This window comes from Loxodonta africana, chromosome 6 (genome assembly GCF_030014295.1).
Source record: "Loxodonta africana isolate mLoxAfr1 chromosome 6, mLoxAfr1.hap2, whole genome shotgun sequence".
Lineage (NCBI taxonomy): Eukaryota > Metazoa > Chordata > Mammalia > Proboscidea > Elephantidae > Loxodonta > Loxodonta africana.
In genome coordinates, this window is record NC_087347.1 from 55970609 (window position 1) to 55995551 (window position 24943).

General features: G+C 36.8%; 1 protein-coding gene across 15 annotated transcripts in view; it reads right to left on the minus strand.

Moving 5' to 3' along the window:
• The window catches only part of NAB1 (NGFI-A binding protein 1), a 90487-nt gene that overhangs the window by 58621 nt on the left and 6923 nt on the right, over positions 1-24943 (minus strand). For 13 of the 15 annotated variants that reach the window (XR_002784539.2, XR_010322266.1, XR_002784537.2 and 10 more), the window contains 4 exons: positions 18405-19242; positions 10733-10750; positions 8291-8424; positions 5985-6036 (listed from right to left, as the gene is read on the minus strand). Coding sequence is in view for 8 of the 15 variants with exons in the window: in XM_023542721.2 (XP_023398489.1) it covers positions 5985-6036; positions 8291-8424; positions 10733-10750; positions 18405-19223 (1023 nt within the window). In the remaining 7 variants the exon portion in view is untranslated. The remainder of the gene's footprint in view (positions 1-5984; positions 6037-8290; positions 8425-10732; positions 10751-18404; positions 19243-24943) is intronic. The other 2 variants (XM_010602695.3, XM_003406165.4) reach the window with 1 other exon arrangement.

Consider the following 24943-nt stretch of genomic DNA (forward strand, 5'->3'; position numbering starts at 1 on the left):
GAAGAGTCTACATCAAATTAGACTAGCTTTCTTTTTAACAAGCTTAGTAACAGCGTAGGTGGATATTCTGACCCTCTCTCTCCTGTCCCTCTTCCTCACTCCGATACCCCCACCCTACTGGAACTGCTAGCAGATGTTTCCTCTTTCTTCTTTAAGCTCCAATTCTCTGACTTTCTGGTCTCTATTAACAAACTTCATTGCTTTCATCCAGTTATCTCTGATTACTTTGCACTCCCAGCCCACACAGGATCAAGAATGCTGTCACCTCCCATCTCTCTGCCTAGTCTCCAGCAATTTTAGTGAATGTAGAAAACTTACAGATGAAATATGAACAGTAACAGTCCACTGAGTTGGCTACCATCACCAGTCCTGAGGGGGTAGTTTTACACTGCCATCCACTGTTCAGTATCTTTCCTCCTCTAAGATGTTACTTCAAAAACTGGAAGTAATGACAGGGTTTTCTTCATGGAACATTCTGTATTCTTAATGAAGAAGAAAGGGTATCAACTGAATCCACTTTTAACGAATGTTTAAAAAACTGAGGGGGAGACGAGAATGCCAGGGGCTTTGCTTCTGGATTTTTCACCTCCTTTAACTAGGTGTCAGGAGCCCTGGGGGCGCGGCGGTTAAAATGCTCGGCTGCTAACCAAAAAGTTGGCAGTTCGAACCCACCAGCCATTCCTCAGGAGAAAGACCTAGCGGTCTTCTTCCATAAAGATTTATAACCTTGAAAACCCTAAGGGTCAGCTCTTCTCTATCCTACAGGGTCGCTATGAGTTGGAACTGACACAATGGCAGTGGGTTTGGTTTTGGTTTTAACTAGTTGCCAAGCCATCTTTCTGTCACAGGCAGGTTCAATAAATAAACTTTTCCTGATTTATTCTGGATATTTTCCCAATAGACGGTTTTTATTCACTCTGAACAATACCATATTAAATGGTGATCCCTTATGTTTAAATATATTTTGTAAATGCTCTTTCTACTCAAAACTTATAACTGTTTACTGGATAATTTTCCTTGGATTAGAAAATGACAAGTGCTACTGTTTCCCCCTTCTTCAAAATGTCCTGTGCACATTCTGCGACTCATGGCATGCTAGCAGGAAAAAAGGGAGAAAGTTATAATCCCAATAGTGTTTTTCACTCCTAAGGTACTCTGTGAGTGCTCATTAACACTCTGGAAGGCCGAACAGCTGTAAGTTTAGGAGTCAGACCTAGAATTGAAGCCCTGGCTCCATCGCTGAATAGTAATGTGCAACCTGGGCAAGTTATTCAGCCTTTCTGGCTGGCTTTCTCCTTCCTTGGCTGTAAAATGGAACTTATAAAGCCTCCATATAAGGTAGATAAGGTTTGTGATAACGAATTTTAAACATCTAACAGGGCATGATACATTCAATAAAAAGTAGTTATTATTTTTACAATTGCCCCAGAGCTAGATTTAGGGTCTGATGAAAAAAATAAGAATAAACACAATCTATTTTAATTTTAGCTGTAAATGGATTCACACGGGGTCATACCAGGTGGACAAGCTATTCATCTAGCCTGAGGAGGAAAGGGTAGTCCCAAACCTAACTTACTACCATATGGGGTTGTAGAGGTGCTTTCCCGAGAGGTTTCACTGCAAATGGTGGGTTCCCCTAAAGCCTCCCCAAGCAGGCAGGCAATCTTTTTCTCTGTGTCTATCTCATGTATCCTGGGAATTAAAGTTCAAAATCTGTTCTTTAATGTCTAACATGACCTGCCCTGTGAGGAGCAGTATTTAAGAACAAGAGATTATCCTGAGTACTTCTATATCATGTATACACTGATATTCAAAACACAACAATAACCAAAAAGTCCCCAAATAGATAACAACTATCTTTAAGGGGGAATAACCTATGAAGTAAGAAGAGTTTTCTAGTGAAAAAAAAAAAATACAGACAAGTATTTTAAAACTTCATTCCACCCAATCCTTCACATACAGATCAGGAAAATATATCATTTAGCAAAATCTCCTATCGAGCCTGAACAAAGTACTCGCTTTATTAGTGTATCCTAAAGCAAGGAAGTTTTTCTCTTTCCCTTACTCATCTAATTATTTCGACATCACTTCTATTTTATCTATTGGACATTAACATTTCTTTTTGATCATTATAAAAATTATCCTTTTAAGACAGAAATATGTCAGCAACTTCCCATGTATGCTTATTGGTTGTTTTTAAGGGTTTCGGAAAAATAAAGATGAACAGGAAGGGAAAAAGCTGTCTCGTTAAATCTGTGCTACAACGGGCTAAGCTTATTTTTATATTATTTTCTCTTAATAGAGAATTATTAAGCTGAGAATCCTAAAAGAAATATTCAAAAAAAAAAATAAATGAGAAAAAGTATGTTTAAAGAATTCTCAACTCTTTTTGGTTTTATTTATGAGGTCCTTTGTGTGGCACAGTGGTTAAGTACTAGGCTGCTCATGGAAAGATCAGCAGTTTGACCCCAGCAGCTGCACCGTGGTGAAAGTTGTGGCAGTGTGCTCCCCTAAAGCTTCACAGCCTTGGAAACACTATGGGGGCACTTCTACTCTGATCTACAGGGTCGCTAAGTTGGAATCAACTCACAGGCAATGGGTGTGGTTTTTTGGTCTGTGTCAGTCATGTATTCTGGACAAATGGGTTTATTCCTTGTTCTTTAAACACACCTGGTGTTTTCTTAGATCTGTGCCTTTGCCTGTCTTTATAATGCCACCTCCTATTTCATATCCTCATCTTCTGAAATCCTACCCTTAATTTAAAACCCAACCCCAATGATACTTCCCCAAATCTCTTTTCAACCCAGAAATTCTCCACCTCCCCTGTAGCCACATAGGAGGTAGACAAAGACAAAGCACTAGTATTTACAGATTCCACTCTAATAACTACTACTATTAAAGTGGAATGTGGCAACTACTTAACAGTACTTAACTGCAGGAACAAAGACTTATTTTAGATTCCATATCGGGCTTATTACAGAGCCCCATTGCAGATAATATTCAACAAATATCTACTGAACCAATACTACTACTAATAAGAAGTATCATACTGATGATGAGAACTCTTCTTAAAGGAAGTATAAGAACCCTTTACAGCCAATACAGCCAATTCCAGAACCAAATGAACAGCTCCAGTATCTCAAATTTGACTTAGAGTACACTGCCATAGAACTTGGACAATGATTAATGCCAATATTGTATATCTTGCAGAGGATTACACTATATACATAAGTGGGTATATACACATGCATAACACACACACACATTTTGAAGAGATAATGCTGACCTGCAATACGCAAGTGCTTTAAAAAAAAAACTAAGCAAAAACAAAAGTAAAAACAAATCAAGAACACCAACAAAAAAACCAAACCACTGCTCTAAATTCAAAGTCCCTATTTACTTGTGGGAAACAAAACCAAGAATTAGCTCCTATAAAAGCATTTAAAGAAGATTTGGAGTGATTTAGTTACTTGCTTTATTTAGGAAGGATTAGAATTGTTATTCACAGGAAAGGAAATGCTGATTATCTTAACCTTGCATCTAGAACTGTTCAAACTGGCTTTGCGAACTCAAGCAAACCAATAAACCAACCATACCAAAAAAACCAAACCAAACTCAGTGCCATGGAGTCGATTCCAACTCATAGCAACCCTACAGAGTAGAACTGCCCCATAAAGTTTCCAAGGAGCGCCTGGCGGATTCGAACTGCTGACCCTTTGGTTAGTAGCTGTAGCACTTAACCACTACACCACCAGGGTTTCCGAAATCAACCATATAAAACTATAATCCAATTATCTCTTGAAGAAAAAAAAAAAATCCATTGCCGTGAGTAGATTCGAACTCACAGTGACCCTATAGGACAGAGTGGAACTGCCCCAAAGGGTTTCCAAGGAGCGGCTGGTAGATTCGAACTATTGACCTTTTGGTTAGCAGCTGACCTCTTTAACTACTGTGCCTCCAGGGCTCCAATTTAAAGGAGTACAAGGGTCACAACAAATGCTATAAACCATCATAAAAATAAACTCAAAATACTGTACTGGATACAAGAAACATTTGCTTAAGTTTCAGATCACGGCCCTTGAGAGGGGCTTTATCAATACAACCTAACCAAAAAAACTTCAGTTCAAACAGTCCATGAGTCTCATATTCACAATTGTCAATGTTCAAGAGTGATCTCTGAAGCTAGACAAATAGAGAAAGTGGGGTTTAAATGTGAAAATAGCCTGAATGGTGATCTCAGTGAGGGTCAGTGGTGAAAAGAGAAGTGGCTGCCATTTTAGCCTGGTGGCTGACTACTTTTCCTGGCCACTAGATAGGTTTTATAACTTCTTTCTTTTAAATCTTCCAACAGCACAGGCCTTCTTTGCAGCTTCTATGTTTACCTGCCTTTCCTTTCAATGATAGCAAGTCACTAAAAATGCTAAATCTAGAGGGATCCTCTCTTACATGTTATCTTGTTGGTACAAGGGTATAAAATCATTTCACTATCTAGACTATCTTTCAACGTGGCCTTTTAGGATGATATCTGAGAACTCATCTTAAACATTAATTCAGAGCTAACAGTGAGGTCCTAAATTATAAGCACAATTTTTAAAAACTTGCTCTTTTTGGACAAAATACTTTTCTTTAAGAACCAGTGCTTCAGACTGAAGTTTTCAGTAGTCAACATACTTCCCCACAGCCATTCAGTATTTCATCCAGCAGATTTTATTAAGTCCCTATTAACATAACTGAGTATAAAGTAGTGAACAGACAAGAGTCCTATTGTGCACAATGATAAGAAGTTAAAAATAAACATATATAATACTTTCAGATAGTGATAAGTGCTGTGAAAACAAATGAAATAAACCAGGAGAATGGGCCTGAATGTGATTTTGGGGTAAGGTTTATTATTTAGAAAGGGAGGTAGGGAAGTCAGGGAAAACTCGGCTGCAAATTTAAGATATGTGAAGATTTAGAGGAAGGTAACTCTAGATAGAGGGAACAAACAATGAATGCTGAGGCACAAATAAGTAGGTATATTCCAGGAACAGAAAGTTGGTCAGCATAGACGGAACACAGTAAGAATGGGGAAGTGTGGTGGCAGATGAAGTTAGAGATGCAAGCTCAAGTCTGGTCATGTAGAGTTAAGTTTAGATTTTATTCCAGATACAGAGGAATGCCATTGGAAGGATTTAAGTACGAAAGGAATTTATATTTTTAAAAGATAACTCCAGCTTTAGTGTGAATAAAGGATCACTGCTATACAAACAGATGCTTTGTAAGTCTAATCTGATGATGAAAATTTAGGGTAGTCAAGCATAGCTTACTTGAAACTAAATAATGGGATGACTAAGCAAGTACCAACCACCATCCCCTGACCAAGAGAAAAATTTCTACTCTGTTACAGACTGGCCTGAAAAAAACACTCAATCGAAATTAAGAAATAGCAGTCTGAAACCATTCTATACTTCTGAAAGTCTTAACTCCCCCCTTCACCACCTGCAGGTCTAAAATCAAAAGGATAGCCTCAACCACGATCCTCTAAAAGAAGCTTTACTTATAGGAAAGTTTCCGTAATTTGCAGCTACAAAATTGTCATTTTCATCAGATACTTAATTATAGAGAAACTAAAACTTATCTCCTCTCAATGTATTTGATAACTAACGATGGAAATAAGATTATAAAAGGAATAGTTCAGTGAAAATTTTAAGTCTATATGAAACACCTATTTATAAATCAACCTTTGATATTATTGATTGGACATCAATCTAGTCATTACTGCTTCCTTCTAAGAACTTCCTTAGTATCCTAGTTCAAATTACTGTAGTACTTCAAAGCACCAAAATTCTATATTGTATTTTAAGATTCTATAATTCATATTTTTCACTAGTTTACGGTACTGCCTTTTTTTAGTCAGAACTAGTAAGACTTCGTTCTATTTTTAATGATCTAAAGACAGAAACAAGCATTATTAGCATAAAAAATTCAATACATAATCATACCTCCACTTTAATTCTCTTTGGGGATAATTCATCTCTTTCTCCACATTTTGACCTGAAGGGTAGGTGAAAGGAAAAGAAAAAATTGAGATGGTAACGAAGTTTATCCTAAAAGCATCTCAATCTATAACCTTCCATGAAAACATACAATCCTGATGCCGAAACAAAAAATACTGTCATGATAAACGTTAAAATAATTAAAAATCTTTTCATCTTTTCCAAATTAGTTGAGTATGCAGATGTGATTATAGATTTAAAGAGGTTCCAACCTAAGAACTCCCACACAGAAAGTACTCAATAAATAATGTTTATCACATAATAAACAAGAATAATAATCTAGGAGGGCTGCATTCCATGATATCCCTTTATGTTTCGGTAGGAACGATTTATGACAAAATGACCATGTAAATTGAATGCTTAAGGCTACATGGGATTAAAATGCATTTTGTCTATCTACCAAAACTACAGATGCATTTACCCTTGGCCCAGAGACTTCTCTGCTGGGGAATCCATCCCACAAAGACACCTACACATATATGAAACAGCATAGTCAGTCCATCAATTGTCAGGCACACCATTATCTCACTTACCACTATGAAATACTACTGCCAATTAAACTATGACAAACTATCAATTGTAAGTTGTACCCCAATATGGGAAATGTTAAAAAAAAAAAGTGTACCTCAGAATCAACGAAAGATGATACGTATGAAGTTACTTACTGTCATATTATTTGTAATGACAAAAGACCGGAAACAGCTCAAAAGCCAAAAAACCAAACCCACTGCTGTCGAGTCAATTTTGACTCATAGTGACCCTAGAGGTCAGAGTAGAACTGCCCCACAGGGTTTCTGGAAACAGCTCAAGTATCTATCAATTACCTACCAATAGAGGACTGGTTAACTGAATCACAGTACATCCAAACAATACCACGCAGCAGTAAAATATAATGAGAAAGATGTGTATGTACTAATACAGGAAAATTCCAAGATATCTTGAGTAAAATAAAAGCAAAATATAAATATATAAAACCAGGAGAACTTACTGTTTCATTGAGTCTTGTGTATTATATGACTTCTTATATACATATATTACTCTGATTAAAAAAATTATTAAAATAAAGTACACCAGAGAAAAATTTCAGACAATACACTGGAGAAAATGAAACATAACTAAATCAGTTCTTAATTATCCAATTCGGGGAAAAAAATCTTATAAATAATCCTATATTTATGTAAATCTATATTTTATAAGATTTATAAGAATAGGGTAAGAACATGTTGCTCATATTTTTGCCCTATTTATTTAGTCTACATAATTTTACTTGTCAGTTTGTAAATATGCAGGTACTCGAGGTAGGGCAGAAAACAAAGCTGCTGTGAGTTAGGGAAAATAATGGTGACGACAGAAAATAACGCCTACAGCAGTAGTTTTCAGACTTGAGTCTGCACAAGAATCATCTGGGATGCTAGTGACAGCTCAGATGCCAGGACACCATCCCCAGAGACTGTGATTCATTATGGCTGGGGAAGGTGCTCAGTATCTGACTTTTCAACAAGTAGCAAGGGGTACTCTAATGCAAGTGATCCTCTACTTTCACTCAGAGAAGCAGTGGCATGCACATAGATGGTGCACTGGAAATTGTGTGGTCCTTGTGGAACGAGGTGAACAAAATCAAAATGGTCCTGTAACTATAGCCAAAATCCTTAGGGTTCAAGTGAGGATAAGATGAAAAATAATATGGTGTACTTACATTAAACTTCGAAACCACTATTACCTTTCGACATTATTCTTTAAATTTCAAACTGGCTTTCCAAATTACACTTGCTAGTAATAACCTTCCCTTAAATATTGGCCAGAAGAGTCTTTTTATATATCTAGTTAATCTAGTTAGTTTGCAAACACCTTGCAAAAAGTAACATTTTGCTTCCTCAGAGTTTTCAACAAGTTCATATGGTTAGAGGGTGTGCAAATAAGTCTATAAATGCTGACAGACTAAATCCCATCATTACACTCAAAACCAAAGCATGTGAGTGAGAGAAGAATGTCTAAACCTACCACCAGATCAACGCTATAGTACTAGGGAACTATGCCTTTCAGAAGAGAGAAAAGCAGAGGAGAATAAACAAAACAACAAAAATCACTTGAGCAATAATGTTTTGAAAAGCCATAGTTGTAAAATTTATAATTTAGAACTATAATCACATTTCTATTTTTTCAGAAACACTTATATCCTATCAATGGGTGGTGACTTAAACAAACACCATTTCTACCATGCAATGCAAAGATACTTCCGAGTAAACACTTACTTGGTGGTTCTGTAAGTATATTTATAGGTGACTTCTCGAGAAATCTGTCTAGCCAGGGCAAAAAGTTCATCTCTTCTGGTCAACAGGGCATTATCCTTCGCACAAAGCTGGGCAGCTGCTTCATTAACAGTGAGCTGGATATCCAAAATACAGTTTTAAAAAATGTTAACAGTTTTATTTTATCAACATATAAAATGTTTCACTCAGGAATAAAAAATTTCACATCATTATATAATGAAATCATAATTTATAGAAATCTGGATGGCTTTTATTCACAATTATTCCTCATGGCAAATTTCGGAAGAAAATCACCATATCATATCACCATGTACCATATCTCAGAACCCAAACTAATAAAAATAGTCACCTTGGTTTTATTTATACCCTTTATTTTATTTATTTTTGGAGTTTTTATGGACAATAAGGAAAATAAAAATAAGCAGCAGAAAATGACATACAATCCATTTCCCAGAATCTTAACCAATACTAGTCACTATCGTGTAAAAGCTTTACCAATTTGATATATTTTAAAATGATATCCTGTTATAATCTGCATTTCTTTGATAATAAAACTGGAATGTTTTCTTACGGTTTTGACTTATTTTGAAATCTGTTTGCTCATGGCATCTGCCTGTTTGTTCTATCCCACTGTTTTATCTTCTTATGGACTTTAAGAATTCTTTGAGACCATTAACTCTTCCCCATATGTAGTATCCACTCTCCATGCCCAAGTTTGTCATTAACCTTTTAGTCTTACCGTTTTTACCTTGGTTGTCATGTGTAAAAACAACTTTTCCATCCTAATATACATATATGTTCTCCTACCAGTTTAATACTTTCATTTTTTTTTTCCACTTAGATATTTAATCAATCTAGAATATGTTATGGTATACAGTGTGATATAGGTATCTAACATCCTTCTCCCCAAAATTTCAACTGTTATTTATACTAGTTTCTTGTAAGACGACAACAAGGTGGTAATAAGAAGCCCAGGCCTCCTATTTTAATATCCGTAGTTGAATACGAAGCATGACTGGAGGAGGAATTTATTTTCTGCCTTCTCCCCTCCTCCTAAATAATCATCAATAGATCAGTTTCTCCCATAAGCACTTTTGAAAGGCACAGTGGTACTACAGCTAAAAGCAAAATGAACTTTTAAAAAATTGTTTCCTAAATAAACTACAATTTCCACATGGCAGTAGCTACAACGACCTTGAAGACCCTTCTCAAGCTGCTTTTCATTTAGCTGTTTATGTACTCATAAATCTATATCACTGTAGAGAACTTCTGACTGTCAATAAGATTATCTGAACTGACAACATTTTGAAGGTATCAGTTATGTACAACCATAAAAAACAACTTTTCAACACAAACTGAAAACATCCTACCAGACAGAAATCAAGAAAAACAAACCTAACACATTCTTTGTTCCTGAATTCAGGCTAAAACTGATGAAAAAAAGTAGATTTAACTCTTCAGGTTCAATCCAAGGAAGCTTCTTAGAGAAAAACTGAGGCTGGAGAAGTAACTACAGCTCATCCTAAGTTGTAACAAGAAGCTGATTCATGAAGCCTCCCTCAAACTTGTGTGTTCTGTCAGTGTTAGGTGGATTCTATGCCCCTAGGAACAATCTTTAACAAATCAGTAAATACTGACAATATATTTAAAAAAAGGAAAAGTGACACAAATACTCCAAAATAGTAGTCACTCACTCAATACCATATTAGCTTTTAAAAACAATTTTGTTAAACTACATATAAAGTACAAGACATTCTCTCTTGTTTACTTCCTTCACTTCCTCTTTTTATGCCCCCAAATACCAAAATTCCATTCAAATCTTCCTGTAAAACATTTCTTAAAGTTAGCTTTCTCTCATTTATAACTGCACTTAAGTTATGTTTATCCTCAAGAAGAGTGGTTCACTGATTCCAAGAAAAACTTTCTTTATAGGAGTTAAAATTATAATCTCTAACAATCAAATGATTGTGACTTTTGATTAAGCATTGCTGACATAAAAACACTCTATGAATGCAGTGTGATAGGGAATCTCAAAGGCAATCAGGACTCTCATTTCCAGCAGTAGGGAGACTAGGAACCATGACTGGCACCTCTCACAGAAAACTAAATATGCTGGATAAAATGGGTGAGAGGGGGTCCATTACCTTAAGTGCATCAATAAGCTGGCAAGAGTAAGGACTATTCAGGCCAAAACTAACCTAGATAAAATTTCAAAGCAGTAAGCTCACAACAATTGCTAAACCAGATGAACTTGTGGCTTCATCTTCAGTCTCATAGAGCTGGAGGGTGTGGGGAGGAAAGCTCAGCGCCCACCAAAGGTGATTAGTGAGGAGTCTAAGACCCCTTCTTACCAAAGCTGAACTCCTAATGTAAGGCTGAATTAGAAATACACCTGTACCCCTAAAAGAATACAAAGAAAATTACCTGTCTTGAACCTTGGTGCTGAGTGGGAGAGAAGGAAAGACATTCTCTTGAGATTTCATAATCCCAAATCAACCCTTCACATGGATTTTCATTCCTAATTCACACTAAGTGGGCTGAGAATTTAATTTCAGGGGGTCGCGGAGTAGTAGTGTTCCCAGATGCCTGGTAGAAGATAAAGCAAATAACCTCTACGGGGATCCACTTTCTTTCCAAGCTTTAAAACATTCCCACAGATAAAGTTCCAAAAAATATGAGCTCATACACAAAAATCATAAAATGTTCAAAGAAACAAGGTATCATAAATGAAAACGGGCAGAAGCGACAACAGAATCAGACCTTCAAAGACTTCATTTTTAAAGAAATAAAAGGAACTGAAAATATGACTAAAGAGTAATACAGTAAAAATAACCGTGAGAAACTGAGAATTCAGAAGGAGAAAAGAAAGAAACTGGGGCAGAGGCAAAGAGAAGATTTTAAAAGAAGCTGAGAAATAGCAGAATAGCTGACTTCAAATACAACAATGAAAGCCAAAACTCACTGAAATGGTATCTTCAATGTACTAAGTAAAAACAACTAACAATACAGAATTAAATACCCAGAACAAATACTATTTAAGAATCCATGCAAAATAAAAATATTTTCGTAGTGGGTTGAAGAAGGACAGAGTTTGCCACCAGTAGGCATTTCAGAAAATTCTAAATGACGGAAGTCAGGCAGAAGAAAACTAATCCCAAATGTTAAACCTGAGGTATAAAAAAAAAAAAAAAAAATTTTTTTTTTTTTTTTGAGGTATAAGGCAGGGAAAAAAAAAAATACAAAATAATGACCATAAATCCAAAACATCAATTATTACTATAAATGTACATAGACTAAATGTTCTAGTTAAAAGACAAAAAAAAAAAAAAAAGACTGGATTCTTAAATATCCATCTATTGGTATTCACAAGAGACATATCTAAACCATGTGGATTCAGAAAGTTCAAAGAGGTTGAAAACAACATGTAACAGGTAAGCAAAAATTAGAGCTGATGCATTTATAATGCTAACAAACAAAATAGGTTTTTAAAACAAATATATTATTAAAAATTAATAAGATCACTGCATAATAAAAAGAGAAAGAGACAACACCCCAATCACAGTGGGAGATTTTAACACACACTCTTAGTTACTGATAGATCAAGACGACACACACAAAAATTGGAAGGTTTTGAGTAACAGTTAATAAACTTGTTAAAGGAGACATATACAGAACACTCCACCAACAAGGGCAGAAGGTACTGTTTCTGAGCACATATAAAACACTGAATACATACTGGGCCATAAATAAAATCTTAATAAACTTTAAAAGGCTGCCATCATAAAACCATGCTCTGTGGCAATATAATTCAGCTAAAAATCACTAGGAAAAATATCTAAGAAAAATTCCCTCATACTTGGAAATGAAGAAACATTTCTAAATAATTCATAAGTTGAAGTGGTGGTGGCGGTGTTAGGTGAGTTGGTTCGGACTCACAGCAACCCTATGTACAACAGAACAAAACGTTGCCCAGTTCTGCGCCATCCTCACAATTATTGCTATATTTGAGCCCATTGTTGCAGCCATTGTGTCAATGGGTCTTCTTCTTTTTCACTGACCCTCTACTTTGCCAAGCATGACATCCTTCTCCAGGGACTGCTCTCTCCTGATAACATGTCCGAAGTATGTGAGATGTAGTCTTGATGTGCTTGCTTTTAAGGTGCATTCTGGTTCTACTTCTTCCAAGACAGGTTTGTTCTTTGGCTGTGCATGATATATTCAATATTCTTTGCCAACACCACAATTCAAAGGCATCAATTCTTCTTCAGTCTTTCTTACTCACTGTCCAGCTTTCACATGCATATGGGTTGACTGAAAATACAATGGCTTGGGACAAGCGCACCTTAGTCTTCACAGCAACATCTTTGTTTTTTTACCACTTTATAGAGGTCTTTTGCAGCAGATTTGGCTAGTGCAATAGGTCATTTTTGGCACTGACTGTGGAGCCAAGAAAAGTGAAATTCTTAACAACTTCAATCTTTTCTCCATTTATCATGACGCTGGTTATTGGTCCAGTTATGAGGATTTTGTTTTCTTTACACTGAGGTGTAATCCATACTGAAGGCTGTAGTCTTTGGCCTTCACCAGTAAGTGCTTTAAGTCCTCTTCACTTTCAGCAAGCAAGGCTGTGTCATCTGCATATCACAGGTTGTTAATGATTCTTCCTCTAATCCTGATCCCGCCCCCCCCGCCCCGCCCCGCCCCGCCATTCTCCTTCGTACAGTCCAGCTTCTCGGATTATTTGGTCAGCATACAGACTAAGTGTGATGAAAGGATACAACCCTAATGCACACCTTTCCTGATTTTAAACCATGCAGTATTCCCTTGTTCTGTATGAAGGACACCTCTTGGTCTATGTACAGGTTCCTCATGAGCACAATTAACTGTTCTGGAATGTCCATTCTTCTCAATGTTATCCATAAGAGTCAAATGCCTTTGCATAATCACTAAAACACAGGTGAACATCTTTCTGGTATACTCTGCTTTAAGCCAAGATCCACCTGACATCAGCAATGATATCCCTTGTTCCACATCCTCTTCTGAATCTCACTTGAATTTCTGGTACTCCTCTGTCAATGTACTGCTGCCACCATTTTTGAATTATCTTTGGTAAAATTTTACTTGCGTGTGCTGTTGATGATGTTGTTCAATAATGCCCGCATTCTGTTGGATCAGCTTTCTTTGGAACAGGAACAAATATGGATCTCTTCCAATTGGTTGGCTAGGTAGCAGTCTTCCAAATTTTTTGGCATAGATGAGTGAGTGCTTCTAGTGCTACATCCGCTTGTTGAAACATCTCAGTTGTTGTTCCCTCCATTTCTTAAGCCTTGGTTTTCGCCAGTGCCTTCAGTGCAGCTTGGACTAGTTCCTTCAATATTCTTGGTTCTTCATCACATGCTACCCTCCTGATATGGCTGAACGTCAACCATTTCTTTTTGGTTCAGTGACTCTGTGTATTTCTTCCATCTTCTTTTGATGCTTCCTGCATCATTCAATATTTTGCCCACAAGAATCCTTCAGTATTGCAACTCGAGGCTTGAATTTTTCTTCAGGTCTTTCAGCTTAAGAAATGCCGAGCATTTTGGTTTTCTAATTCCAGGTGTCTGCACATTTCATTATAATGATTTCTCTTCTTGAGGGGCCCTTTGAAATCTTCTGTTTAGCTCCTTTAACTTCATCATTTCTTCCATTTTCTTCAGCTACTCTATGTTCAATGGATCAGAATAGAAATCATAAATGAAAAGGGACATAGTTACCACAGAAAAATAATAAAATAACCTTATAACAAAACTTTGAGAATAAACCTAAATCCATACCTAGTGATAATTTATAGCCTTAAATGCTTATATCAGAAAATGAAGAAAGGCTAAACATTACTGAACTGATATGCATCTAACTTAAGTTGGAAAAGAACAATAAAATAAATCACAAGGAAGTTAAAGTAAACACTCACACCCTGCATAACTAAGAATAGCAACTAAGCCAAAAGCTGCTTCTTCAAAAAGATGCGAGGTTGGCAAGCTTTTTCTGTTTTTTTTTTTTTAAAAAAAAGTAAATATTTGAGGCTTCATAAGCCAAAAAGTCTATGTCACAACTACTCAACTCTGCCAATGTACCTCCAAAGTAGCCACATGGGCATGGCTGTGTTCCAATAAACGTTTATTTATATAAACAGGTGGTGATAAACCTTCTCTGAAAACACAATGAAATATTTAAAAAAAAAAAAAAAAAAAGGTGATGGGCCAGGCTTGGCCCATGCATGGGCTATATAGTTCGCAGACTCCTGAAAAAGATTAATGAAATGACAAACTTCTCGTAAGACTCACCAATTCATTGATATAAGATCTGATACATATTGCTTGTCTAGGTTACCACCTATTACCTGCTAAAACACCTTTGGATAGATGGCACATTCTGCCCGCTTGGACTTCTTTCTAGTACTGCTTCTGGATTTGTCCCCTAGCATCTACCCCAAAACAACTAGTGTGGTTTTAAGCCTCAACCCCTTGCTACCTTTATGGCCTGACTCCTATAAACCAGTCCATACCTAGCCAGGTCCTAAGTTTATCACCGATTCTTTAAAAAATAAAAAGTGTTTTAGAATGACTCATTCCATAATTCTTTACTGTACTGTGTACAGTAAATTTGTAAACAAGTATAAAAATTCACACAAGCAGAGAATCTTACATACTTGGGAGAGATGAAAAAAAATTTTTCAGGTATAGATAACTTCCTGATTTTCATCCACTCCTGGCTTACAAACAGCTCTATGTCTTGAAAGAGTAAAATATCCACAAAGGTTTTATATGAAGAAAACTCTCAGAGATACTGCCAACAGTGAATTAAGAATAAGTCATCAGTTTCCTTATTTGGAAACTAAAGACAAATAGTAACATTCTTTAATCTTAGGATTTAGAAAGACCCAAAATCTTTTTCTGATTTTAAATAGTAAAGTGGAAAAAAATGCAAAATTACATAATACCTAAAGGTACACTTAATAGCATTTTCTTTCTTTTAATTCTCTCAGTATTTGATCCATTTCCCCCAAGCTAGTTTGAAGAAACCCTTCTGATTCATAAACTATGTTACTGGACCAGATTCGCATACTTGCATTACAAGTAACAAGTGGTCTAAGTTAAGTTTTAAATACACAGACCACATTTCCAAAGCCCCCACCCCTACATCTCAGCCTACTGGCATTCATTTTGAATGGTCCCTTATTTTGGGAAACCCACAAATGCCTCATTACTTAAATAGCATCTGTACCTATTTATCTAAAAAAGAAAGAGCCCCTCAGCAAAAGCCAAGTGTGAAATAATACTTTTGGGATTTTTTTAAAGTAAGGTAACCCAAAAAAAAACCAAATCCACTGCCATCAAGTCAATTCTAATTCAGAGCAACCCTATAGGACAAAGCAGAACTGTCCCATAGGGTTACCAGTGAGAGGCTGGCTGGTGGATTTGAACTGCTGACCTTTTGGTTAGCAGCCAAGCTCTTAACCAGCAGGACTCCACATAGGGTAAGAGGGAAAAAAGTGATGTTGATTGGGTTTAATAAATTTATCTTTTGAAAATACTTTCATTTTGACAAAAATACGTCTAACTTAACTTTGTGTTTTATCTGCTATGTTTTAAAAATTACGTAAAAACTTGATCAAAGCATGAACCTAAAATTGCCAACACTTCTGGCCTACGTTTTCTATTATACTATCAAACATAATAACTTTTTAAGTGGACTCCTCTACTGATTCACAGGTAATAGGGAAGTGTCAAAGTATATCTGAATTATAATTGTTATTTTCTAGATTTACTTACAAGATTCTGTGAAGAAATTACTATATGGTAACAATAGTAACAATTGCAAAAAAAAAAAAAAGCCCAAAAGAGATGAAATCACAAATTTACTTTAAGTCATTCTGCCAATCAATTCTCTGATCTTAAACTCTAGTATCAAAACATCTAAAATCATTTATTTACAAAGATCAGATGGTAAAATTGTTGAAAACAAGATTTATATCCAAAAATCAGCCAGTGATAGCCATTAAAAAACAACGAAGAAAAAATCCCACTTATGATTATATCCTCTTTATATCCTATATAAATGAAATATACGTATAATAGTGTTAATATACATATATATAATATACACCATATGACTAGGAAATGTACACAACCTGTCTGAAAAGCACTAAAAAATTACTGAGGAATATAAAAAATCTAAATAATACACATACCATATTCCTGTAAGGAAAGTCTCATTATCGTAAATATGTCAGTTCTCCAAATTAACCGACACATTTAAGGTATTTCCAAATAAAATATCAACAGAAATTTTGGGGGAAACTTGAAAAATTCATATATTTAAAATTTCATTTAGAAGGATAAATATATGAAATTAGCTTAAAAAAAAAAAAAAAAAAGAAAAGCTAGAAACAAAACTAATGAAGGAGTATCTGCCTTTCCAGACATCAAAACATATTATAAAGGTATAATAACTTAAAAAAAATTTTATGCCCGTAAAAGGATAGAGAATTAAACTAATGAAATCATACAGGACAATATCAATAAATATGATTACTTAAACTTGACAAGGCAAAACACTCTGCAAAGTCAGAGGACAAATGTCAATCTGGGAAAATATTTACAACATAAGACAAAGGGTTAATATCCTTGAAATATAAAAAGGTCTTATCAAATCATTTTGCAAAAGTAAGACAAACAACCCCAACATTAAAACAAAGAACATTAACATAAAGTTGGATTTCTGTTAAACATATGAACATACAATTGGATTTCTCTTAAACATATGAACATAAAACTGGATTTCTGTTAAACGTCCTTTTTTAAGAAGGCAATTTAGCAGTATCTATTAAAATGTTAAATCTCAGTATTTTGATCCCATAATTTTACACGATGGAGCCCATTCTATAGAAACAGATGCACAAGTCTGTAAAGGTGTATTAAGAACATTCACGTAGCTCCGTATGTAGTATCAAAAAATTTAAAACCTAAGTCAACATCACAAAGTGAATGGTTAAGATAAATAAAGGCATATCCATACTATGGAATACAATGCAACCCATAAAAAAACAAAGTAGCTCTATGTGTACTGACTTGAAAAGATACCTAATAGCATAACGTACTGTAAGTGTACTGTAAAGTTAAAAAAAAAAAAAAAAGAATTTGGAGAACAGTATCCAAAGTATGATCTTTTATTTGTTTATGTAGAGAAAAATATCTGATTACTTCACATTCTTTTGTAGTGATTAAATAGTACTTTCACAATGACGTATTCTTTTTCATGTAGAAGTGTAAGTCTAATGGGGAAAGACCTGATGTTGAACAGGAAATACTGCATTCGACCTGAATATTTTTTCAAGGAGGATTTACTTCCTCCTTCTAAACATTTAGGCATGAAATGTTCTTTTTATCTTTTGAAAATGCATTTATTTTCCAAGGGTTTATTGGGTGCAAGAGGCTCTGGGGATACAAAGATAACGTGCTGGCCAGAAGGACAAGAGGAGAAAGAGAATAAATGCAGAAGTTGTGTGTGTTATGTGCCTGTGTGTATCGTCCTTGTACTGAGGCAGAATACTTCTGGGGAGAGTGCTACAAAGATAAAACAATGAGGATTTTTAATGCCAAATCAACACAATGTTCGAAGAAGCAATAATTCCTCCAACATTCATCTGATAGAATTCTGTTTTCCATGCTGGTTGAAACTGCTTTGAGTTCTTATTTTTATAAAAGGGTTTTGAAAAAGATTACATTTAAAGTCCTATTTTATTTCTTAATTAAAAAATAAACTGTCTCATTAATGTAAAGACTTCATGCTTTCACTGTTTAAATTCTGAAATTTTTCTAAGTCACCCAACACTGCAGTTCTAAGGCTCAAGCATATTTAAGTTCAATGCAAAAATACCCTAACACAATAATAATTATGACCTATTTTCATAAAATAGTTACATTTTGCTAATACCTAAACATTTTTAACACTGCTTTCAGGGCATGTATCTCCTTTGCTGTAAACTATTACCAAACTTATCTCTATAGAGCAACAACACTCCACACACATACAGAAGAAGTGGGGTTTTTACCTCATGAAGTGTGAGATGTTTTCCATCCTTTCTCTTTGAATCAAATCTGCCATATATTGCACTGTATTTTCGAATTTCCTCCTCTTTGCGTGGATCATCATCGCTCATCTCAAAGATGTGACCAATCATTTTGGCCAACTTTTTGTTGGTTTTTAGCAGCTCTTTCACTTCATTCAAGTCACTTTTTGGCAGTGTGGGGGCCATCCGCTCCACACACTCGGCTACAGAGAGTGCGGCCGCAGCATCCAGTGCCTCACTGCTTTCTTTAGGAGAAGCCGGGGAGCCGAGGTCTGCTGGGGACAGACTGTGCTCGCTTTCAGTGGCATGGTGGCCTTGCCAGAGTCTAGAGTCACCAACACTCTGCAGTGCTAAGCTCCCCACCACATCTGACTTCCCCTGTCCCAAGCTCTGCACACAGGTGGTGGCAGCACATTTGGGGATTTTTAAATGAGGTTCCCGGGCATTGCTATTCCTTTCGTAACTACTGCAGGATATTCCCAGCCATGTCGGTGATCCTTCTGGTAACTTATAGATGGGTATGCTACTGACAGGAAGGGTAGTCAGTGGCTGATTAAAAAGGCCAGGGTTTGTAACCCAGTCTCTCAAAGCCTTTTGTAGCCTTCTAACATGAAGGGGCTTGCTAGCCATCCCCACAAGTGCCATGATTTCCAAAAATTCCTCTTCTCCGGCTTCACAGAGTTGCTGGACATCATCACCGCCTTGTTGGATAAAGGCATCAAAATAAGAGAGTAGATTGGCCTTTTGTAATATTCTGTATAGCTGCAACTCCCCCAGGGTCCTAGGTAAGGCCGCGGCCATTACGGTGGATGGGTTTCACCTGCAAAAAGAGGAAAGAAAATACTTATCACATTTGCCCCAGACATCTTAAACCAAATAGGTTAAATGTCACAGGATTTAGGAATGCAATATGGGAAGAATAAAAACAGGGATCACTTTGCATAGCAATTGGCTCTTAAGGAAGCATTCTCTCTATATACTTTATCTCATTTTATACTCCTGACAACCCTAAAGGCCGGTATAATTGTTCTCATTTTAAAGAGGAGAAATTAAAGGCTCAAAGAAGATAGGTAACTTTCTCAGAGTCTCACATCTAGTAAGCAGGAGCCTGGGGACTCAAACCAAGAACCCACAGCGCTCTAGAGCCCATATTTTTGGCTACACACTTTGCTGTTTCCATGGTGTAGACACAAAAGTGGAGTCCAAAAGTAAGAGGTAAAAAGTACATTATGCTACCATTTTCAATGAATACTTATTTTACGTCAGGTACTAAAATAAATGATTTACATTATGTCTAATCTTCACAACTGCCCTGTGAGACAAGTACAGTTATGTCTATTTTACAGATAAAGGAAAATTAGCATGAATACTCTAGCAGGTGGAAGGAGATAGATTTCAATATGAATAGGGAGGTGCGAACACTGCTGTTTTTAGGTGCCTGCTGTCAAGTCGGTTCTGACTCATAGTGACCCTATGTACAACAGAAAGAAACACTGCCTGGTCCTGTGCCCTCCCCACAATCGTTGCTATGTTTGAGCTCATTGTTGTAGCCAATCTGTCAATGCAACTCGTTGAGGGTCTTCCTCTTTTCACTGACCCCCTACTTTACCAAGCATGATGTCCTTCTCCAGAGACTCATCCCTCCTGACATGTACAAAGTACGTGGTTCTGCGTCATACTCACAATCATTGTTATGCATGAGCCCACTGTTGCTGCCACCATGTCAACCTATCTACTTGAGGGTCTTTCTCTTGTTTGCTCACCCTCTACTTTGCCAAGCATGAGGTCCTTCTCCAGGACTGAAGCCTCTTGATAACATGTCCAAAGCATGTGAGACAAAGTCTCGCCATCCTCGCTTTTAAGGAGCATTCTGGTTGTACTTCAAGACAGGTTTGTTTGTTCTTCTGGCAGTTCATGGTATATTCAATATTCTTCACCAACACCATATTTCAAAGGCATCAATTCTTCTTTGGTCTTCCTTATTCATTGTTCAGCTTTCACATGCATAGGAGATGAATGAAAATACCATGGCTTGGGTCAGGCGCACCTTAGACTTCAAGGCGACATCTTTGCTTTATAACACTTAAAAGAGGTCTTTTGCAGTAGATTTGCCCCATGCAATACATCTTTTGATTTCTTGACTGCTGCTTCCATGGGTGTTGATTGTGGATCCAAGTAAAATGAAATCCTTGACACCATCAATCTTTTCCCTGTTTATCATGACGCTGCTTGTCGGCCCAGCTGTGAGAATTTTTGTTTTCTTTATGTTGAGGTGCAACTCATACTTAAGGCTACACAGTCTTTGGTCTTCATCAGTAAGTCCTTTAAGTCCTCTTCACTTTCAGCAAGTAAGGTTGTGTCATCTGCATATCGCAGGGTGTTAATGAGTCTTCCTCCAATCCTGGTGCCATGTTCTTCTTCATATAGTCCAGCTTCTTGATTATTCACTCAGTTTACAGACTAAGTATGGTGAAAGGATACAACCCTAATGCACACCTTTCCTAATTTTAAACCATGCCGTATTCCCTTGTTCTCTCTGAACAACTACCTCTTGGTCTATGTACAGGTTCCACATGAGCACAATTAAGTGTTCCAGAATTTCCTTTCTTCCCAATGTTATCCACAATTTGTTATGATCCACACAGTCAAATGCCTTAGCACAGTCAATAAAACACAGGTAAACATCTTTCTGGTATCCTCTGCTTTCAGTCAAGATCTAACATCAGAAACGATATCCCTTGTTCCAAGTCCTCTTCTGAATCTGGCTTTAATTTCTGGCACTTCCCTGTCGATGTACTGTTGCAACCTTTTTAAATTATCTTCAGCAAAACTTTACTTATGATATTAACGATAAAAATACTATTCAATAATTTCTGCATTCTGTTGAATCACCTTTCTTTGGAATAGGTACAAATATAGATCTCTTCCAGTCAGCTGGCCATGCAGCTATCTTCCAAATATCTTGGTATAGACAAGTGAAGACTTCCAGCATTGCATCCATTTGTTGAAACATCTCAATTGGTGTTCTATCAATCCCTGAAGCCTTTTTTTTTCATCAATGCCTTCAGTGCAGCTTGGTCTTCTTCCTTCAGTACCATGGATTCTTGATCATATGGTAACTCCTGAAATAGCTAAACGTCAACCAATTCTTTTTGGTACAGTAACTATGTGTGTTCTCTCCATCTTCTTTTGATGCTTCCTGCATTGTTCAATGTTTTGCCCATACAATCCTTCAATATTGCAACTCAAGTCTTGAATTGTTTCTTCAGTTCTCTCAGCTTGAAAAATGCCAAGCGTGTTTTTCCCTTTTGGTTTTCTAATTCCAGCTCTTTGCACATTTCATTATAATGCTTTACTGTGTCTTCTCGAGCTGCCTTTTGAAATCTGTTCAGCTCTTCTATGTGATCATTTCTTCAGTTTACTTTAGCTACTCTATGTTCAAGAGCAAGTTTCCGAGTCTCTTCCGACATCCATTTTGTTTTTTTCTTTCTTACCTGTCTTTTTAATGACCTTTTGCTTTCTTCAGGTATGATGCCCTTAAGGTCATCCCATAACTTGTCTGGTCTTTGGTCATTAGTGTTCAATGCATCATATCTATTATTGGATGTTCTCTAAATTCAGATGAGATATACTTAAGGTCATACCTTCACTCTTGTGAACTTGATTTAATTTTTTCGGCTTCAATTTGAACTTACCTATGAGCAATTGATGGTATGTTCCACAGTCAGCCCCTGGCCTTTTTCTGACTGATTATATTGAGTTTCTCCACTGTCTCTTTCCACAGATGTAGTCGAGTTGATTCTTGTGTATTCTGGTGAGGTCCACGTGTATAGTCGCTGTTTATGTTGTTGAAAAAAGGTATTTGCAATGAAGAGGCTGCTGGTCTTACAAAATTCTATCATGTAATCTCCAGCACTGTTTCTGTTACCAAGGCCGTATTTTCCAACTACTGCTCCTTCTTCGTTTCCAACTTTCGAATCTCAATCACAAGTGATTATCAATGCATCTTGATTGCATGTTTGATCAATTTCAGACCACAGAAGCTGGTAAAAATCTTCAGTTGCTTCATCTTTGGCATTAGTAGTTGGTTTGTAAAGTTGAATAATAGTGGTATTAACTGGTGTTCCTGATAGGCATATGGATATTATCCTATCCCTGACAGCACTGTACTTCAGGATAGATTTTGAAATGTTCTTTTTGACGATGAATGCAATGCCATTCCTCTTCAATCTGTCATTCCCGACATAGAAGACCATATGATTGTCTGATTCAAAATGGCCAATACGTGTCCATTTCAGCTCACTAATGCCCAGGATATCAATCTTTATGTATTCTATTTCATTTTTGATGACTTTCAGTTTTCCTAGATTCATACTTTGTATATTCCACGTTCCGATTATTAATGGATGTTTGCAGATGTTTCTTCTCATTTTGAATAGTGCCAAGTCAGCAAATGAAGGTCCTAAAAGCTTTACCCCATCCACATCATTAAGGTCCACTCTACTTTGAGGAGGCAGTTCTTCCCCAGTCATATTTTGAGTGCCTTCCAACCTGAGGGGGTCATCTTCCAGCACTATATCAGACAATGTTCTGCTACTATTCATAAGGTTTTTACCCACCATTTTTTTTTTTTAGAAGTAGATCACCAGGCCCTTTTGCAAGCTCTGCTGAAACCTGTCCACCACGAGTGACCATGCTGGTATTTGAAATACCAGTGGCATTACTTCCAGCATCACAGCAACACGCATCTCACCACAGTACGACAAACTGACAGATGAGTGGTGTGAACACTGAAGGTGGTATATTTAGGAACCAGGAAAAAAGAGGCAGCAAATTTTAAAACAAGTAAGTGACAAGACTTAGTGATCACTTAGGTTTAAGTGACCGAGAGGAAATAGTTACCATTTACTGGCACTTTCTTTGGTTCCAGGAAGAGAAAAGTTAAAGACAGATGACTATGAGATTGTATACCCAAGAGTCTAGAACTGGGGCAGACGGTTGGGATAGAGAAAAATCAGGATAATGGGATTCCCTGTCAAACACATGGCATTTGAATATGGCTTAGGGTAGAATGCTAAGTAGAAATATCCTACCTGCAAAACAGACTAGAGTCTAAATGTGCATCAAGGCTGTTATCAGATGTAAGACGATATCAAGAGGGTGGATGAGCCCTTCAAAGAGGTAGCAGAGACCCTAAAACACAGGCAAAGAAGAAACACACTAAGAACTAAAAGTCCAAGCAAGACAGAAAGGCCTGCCTTTAAAGGAATAGAACAAGATCCTGCAAAGTACTTTTTGACCTTTCTGTAGCATTCAGAAGTTGCTCACAGTTGCCTGCAGACCTCCCACATACAAAGAGAAGTTGGCCAAATAATTCCATTTAAAAGAAACAAACTTGTTGTAATCAATGCACCCCTAGGATTAAAAGAACCCTGTAGCCTTCTAACGAGAAAATTACAGAAGGTTTAAAAGAATACAAACATCAGAGGAAAAATGGAAACTCCACTCTCAATTCGGAACAGTAAGGAACAATGATTAACTGGGAGATAATACAAGCAGAGGAATATCAGAAACATCCCTGAAGCCTAGGAGGTCACCAAACCTAGGAGTTTTGCTTTATACCATCAACCAGAATGCTGCAAAAAAATTCTAGTCTCAGTCACCAGAAGGGAGGAAATGCTTCTCCCTACCACTCTAAGAACTAACTCATGAGAACCCCCATTTCCTGGAACCTCTTGGTCCTCAACTAGTTACCTCCACAAGTTTTATGGCTATTTGTTTTAAAATGGCTAATAAGGACATTGCCAGGTGACCTGATGACTTTCCAAAATACAAAAAAAAAAAAAAACACTGATTAGGGACCCACCGTTTTCTACTAGTGGGCTGTAGTAATTCAGTGGCAGAATTCTCGCCTTCCGTGTGGAAGACTCAAGTTCAATTCCTGGCCAATATATCTCATGCACCACCATCACTCATCTGTCAGCGTAGGCCTGCAGGATGCTATGATGAGCAGATTTCGGCAGAGTTTTCAGACTGAGACAGACTAGGAAGAAAGGCCTGGTGATCTATTCCCAAATATCCATTAATAAAAACCCTATGGATCACAACTATTCAATCTGCAACCAATCACAGGAATGCTGCAGGACTGGGCAGTGTTTCATTCCATTGTACATGGGGTCGCCATGAGTTGGGGGACAACCTGATGGCAGCTAATAACAACATTCTCTCCTAATACCCAGGAAATCACCCAGAGTACTTTTAGAAAATACAGGAAGTCAAGTCGCTGAGTTGCATCTCAGGAGAGTCCAGATGATTTGGCAAATTTGGCAAACTACACTAAACCAGTAAACAAGTAAAAAAAAAAAAAAAAAAAACTACACTAGAAGATCCCTATTTAACACATCCTCTGGGTACCACACACTCTTACATGTTCTGTGATTGTCCAGGTTCTTTAGATTCACCTTCACGTTCATAAAAACTTAGTCTTCGGGATAAAAACATTCTTGTAAATTCTAAATCAC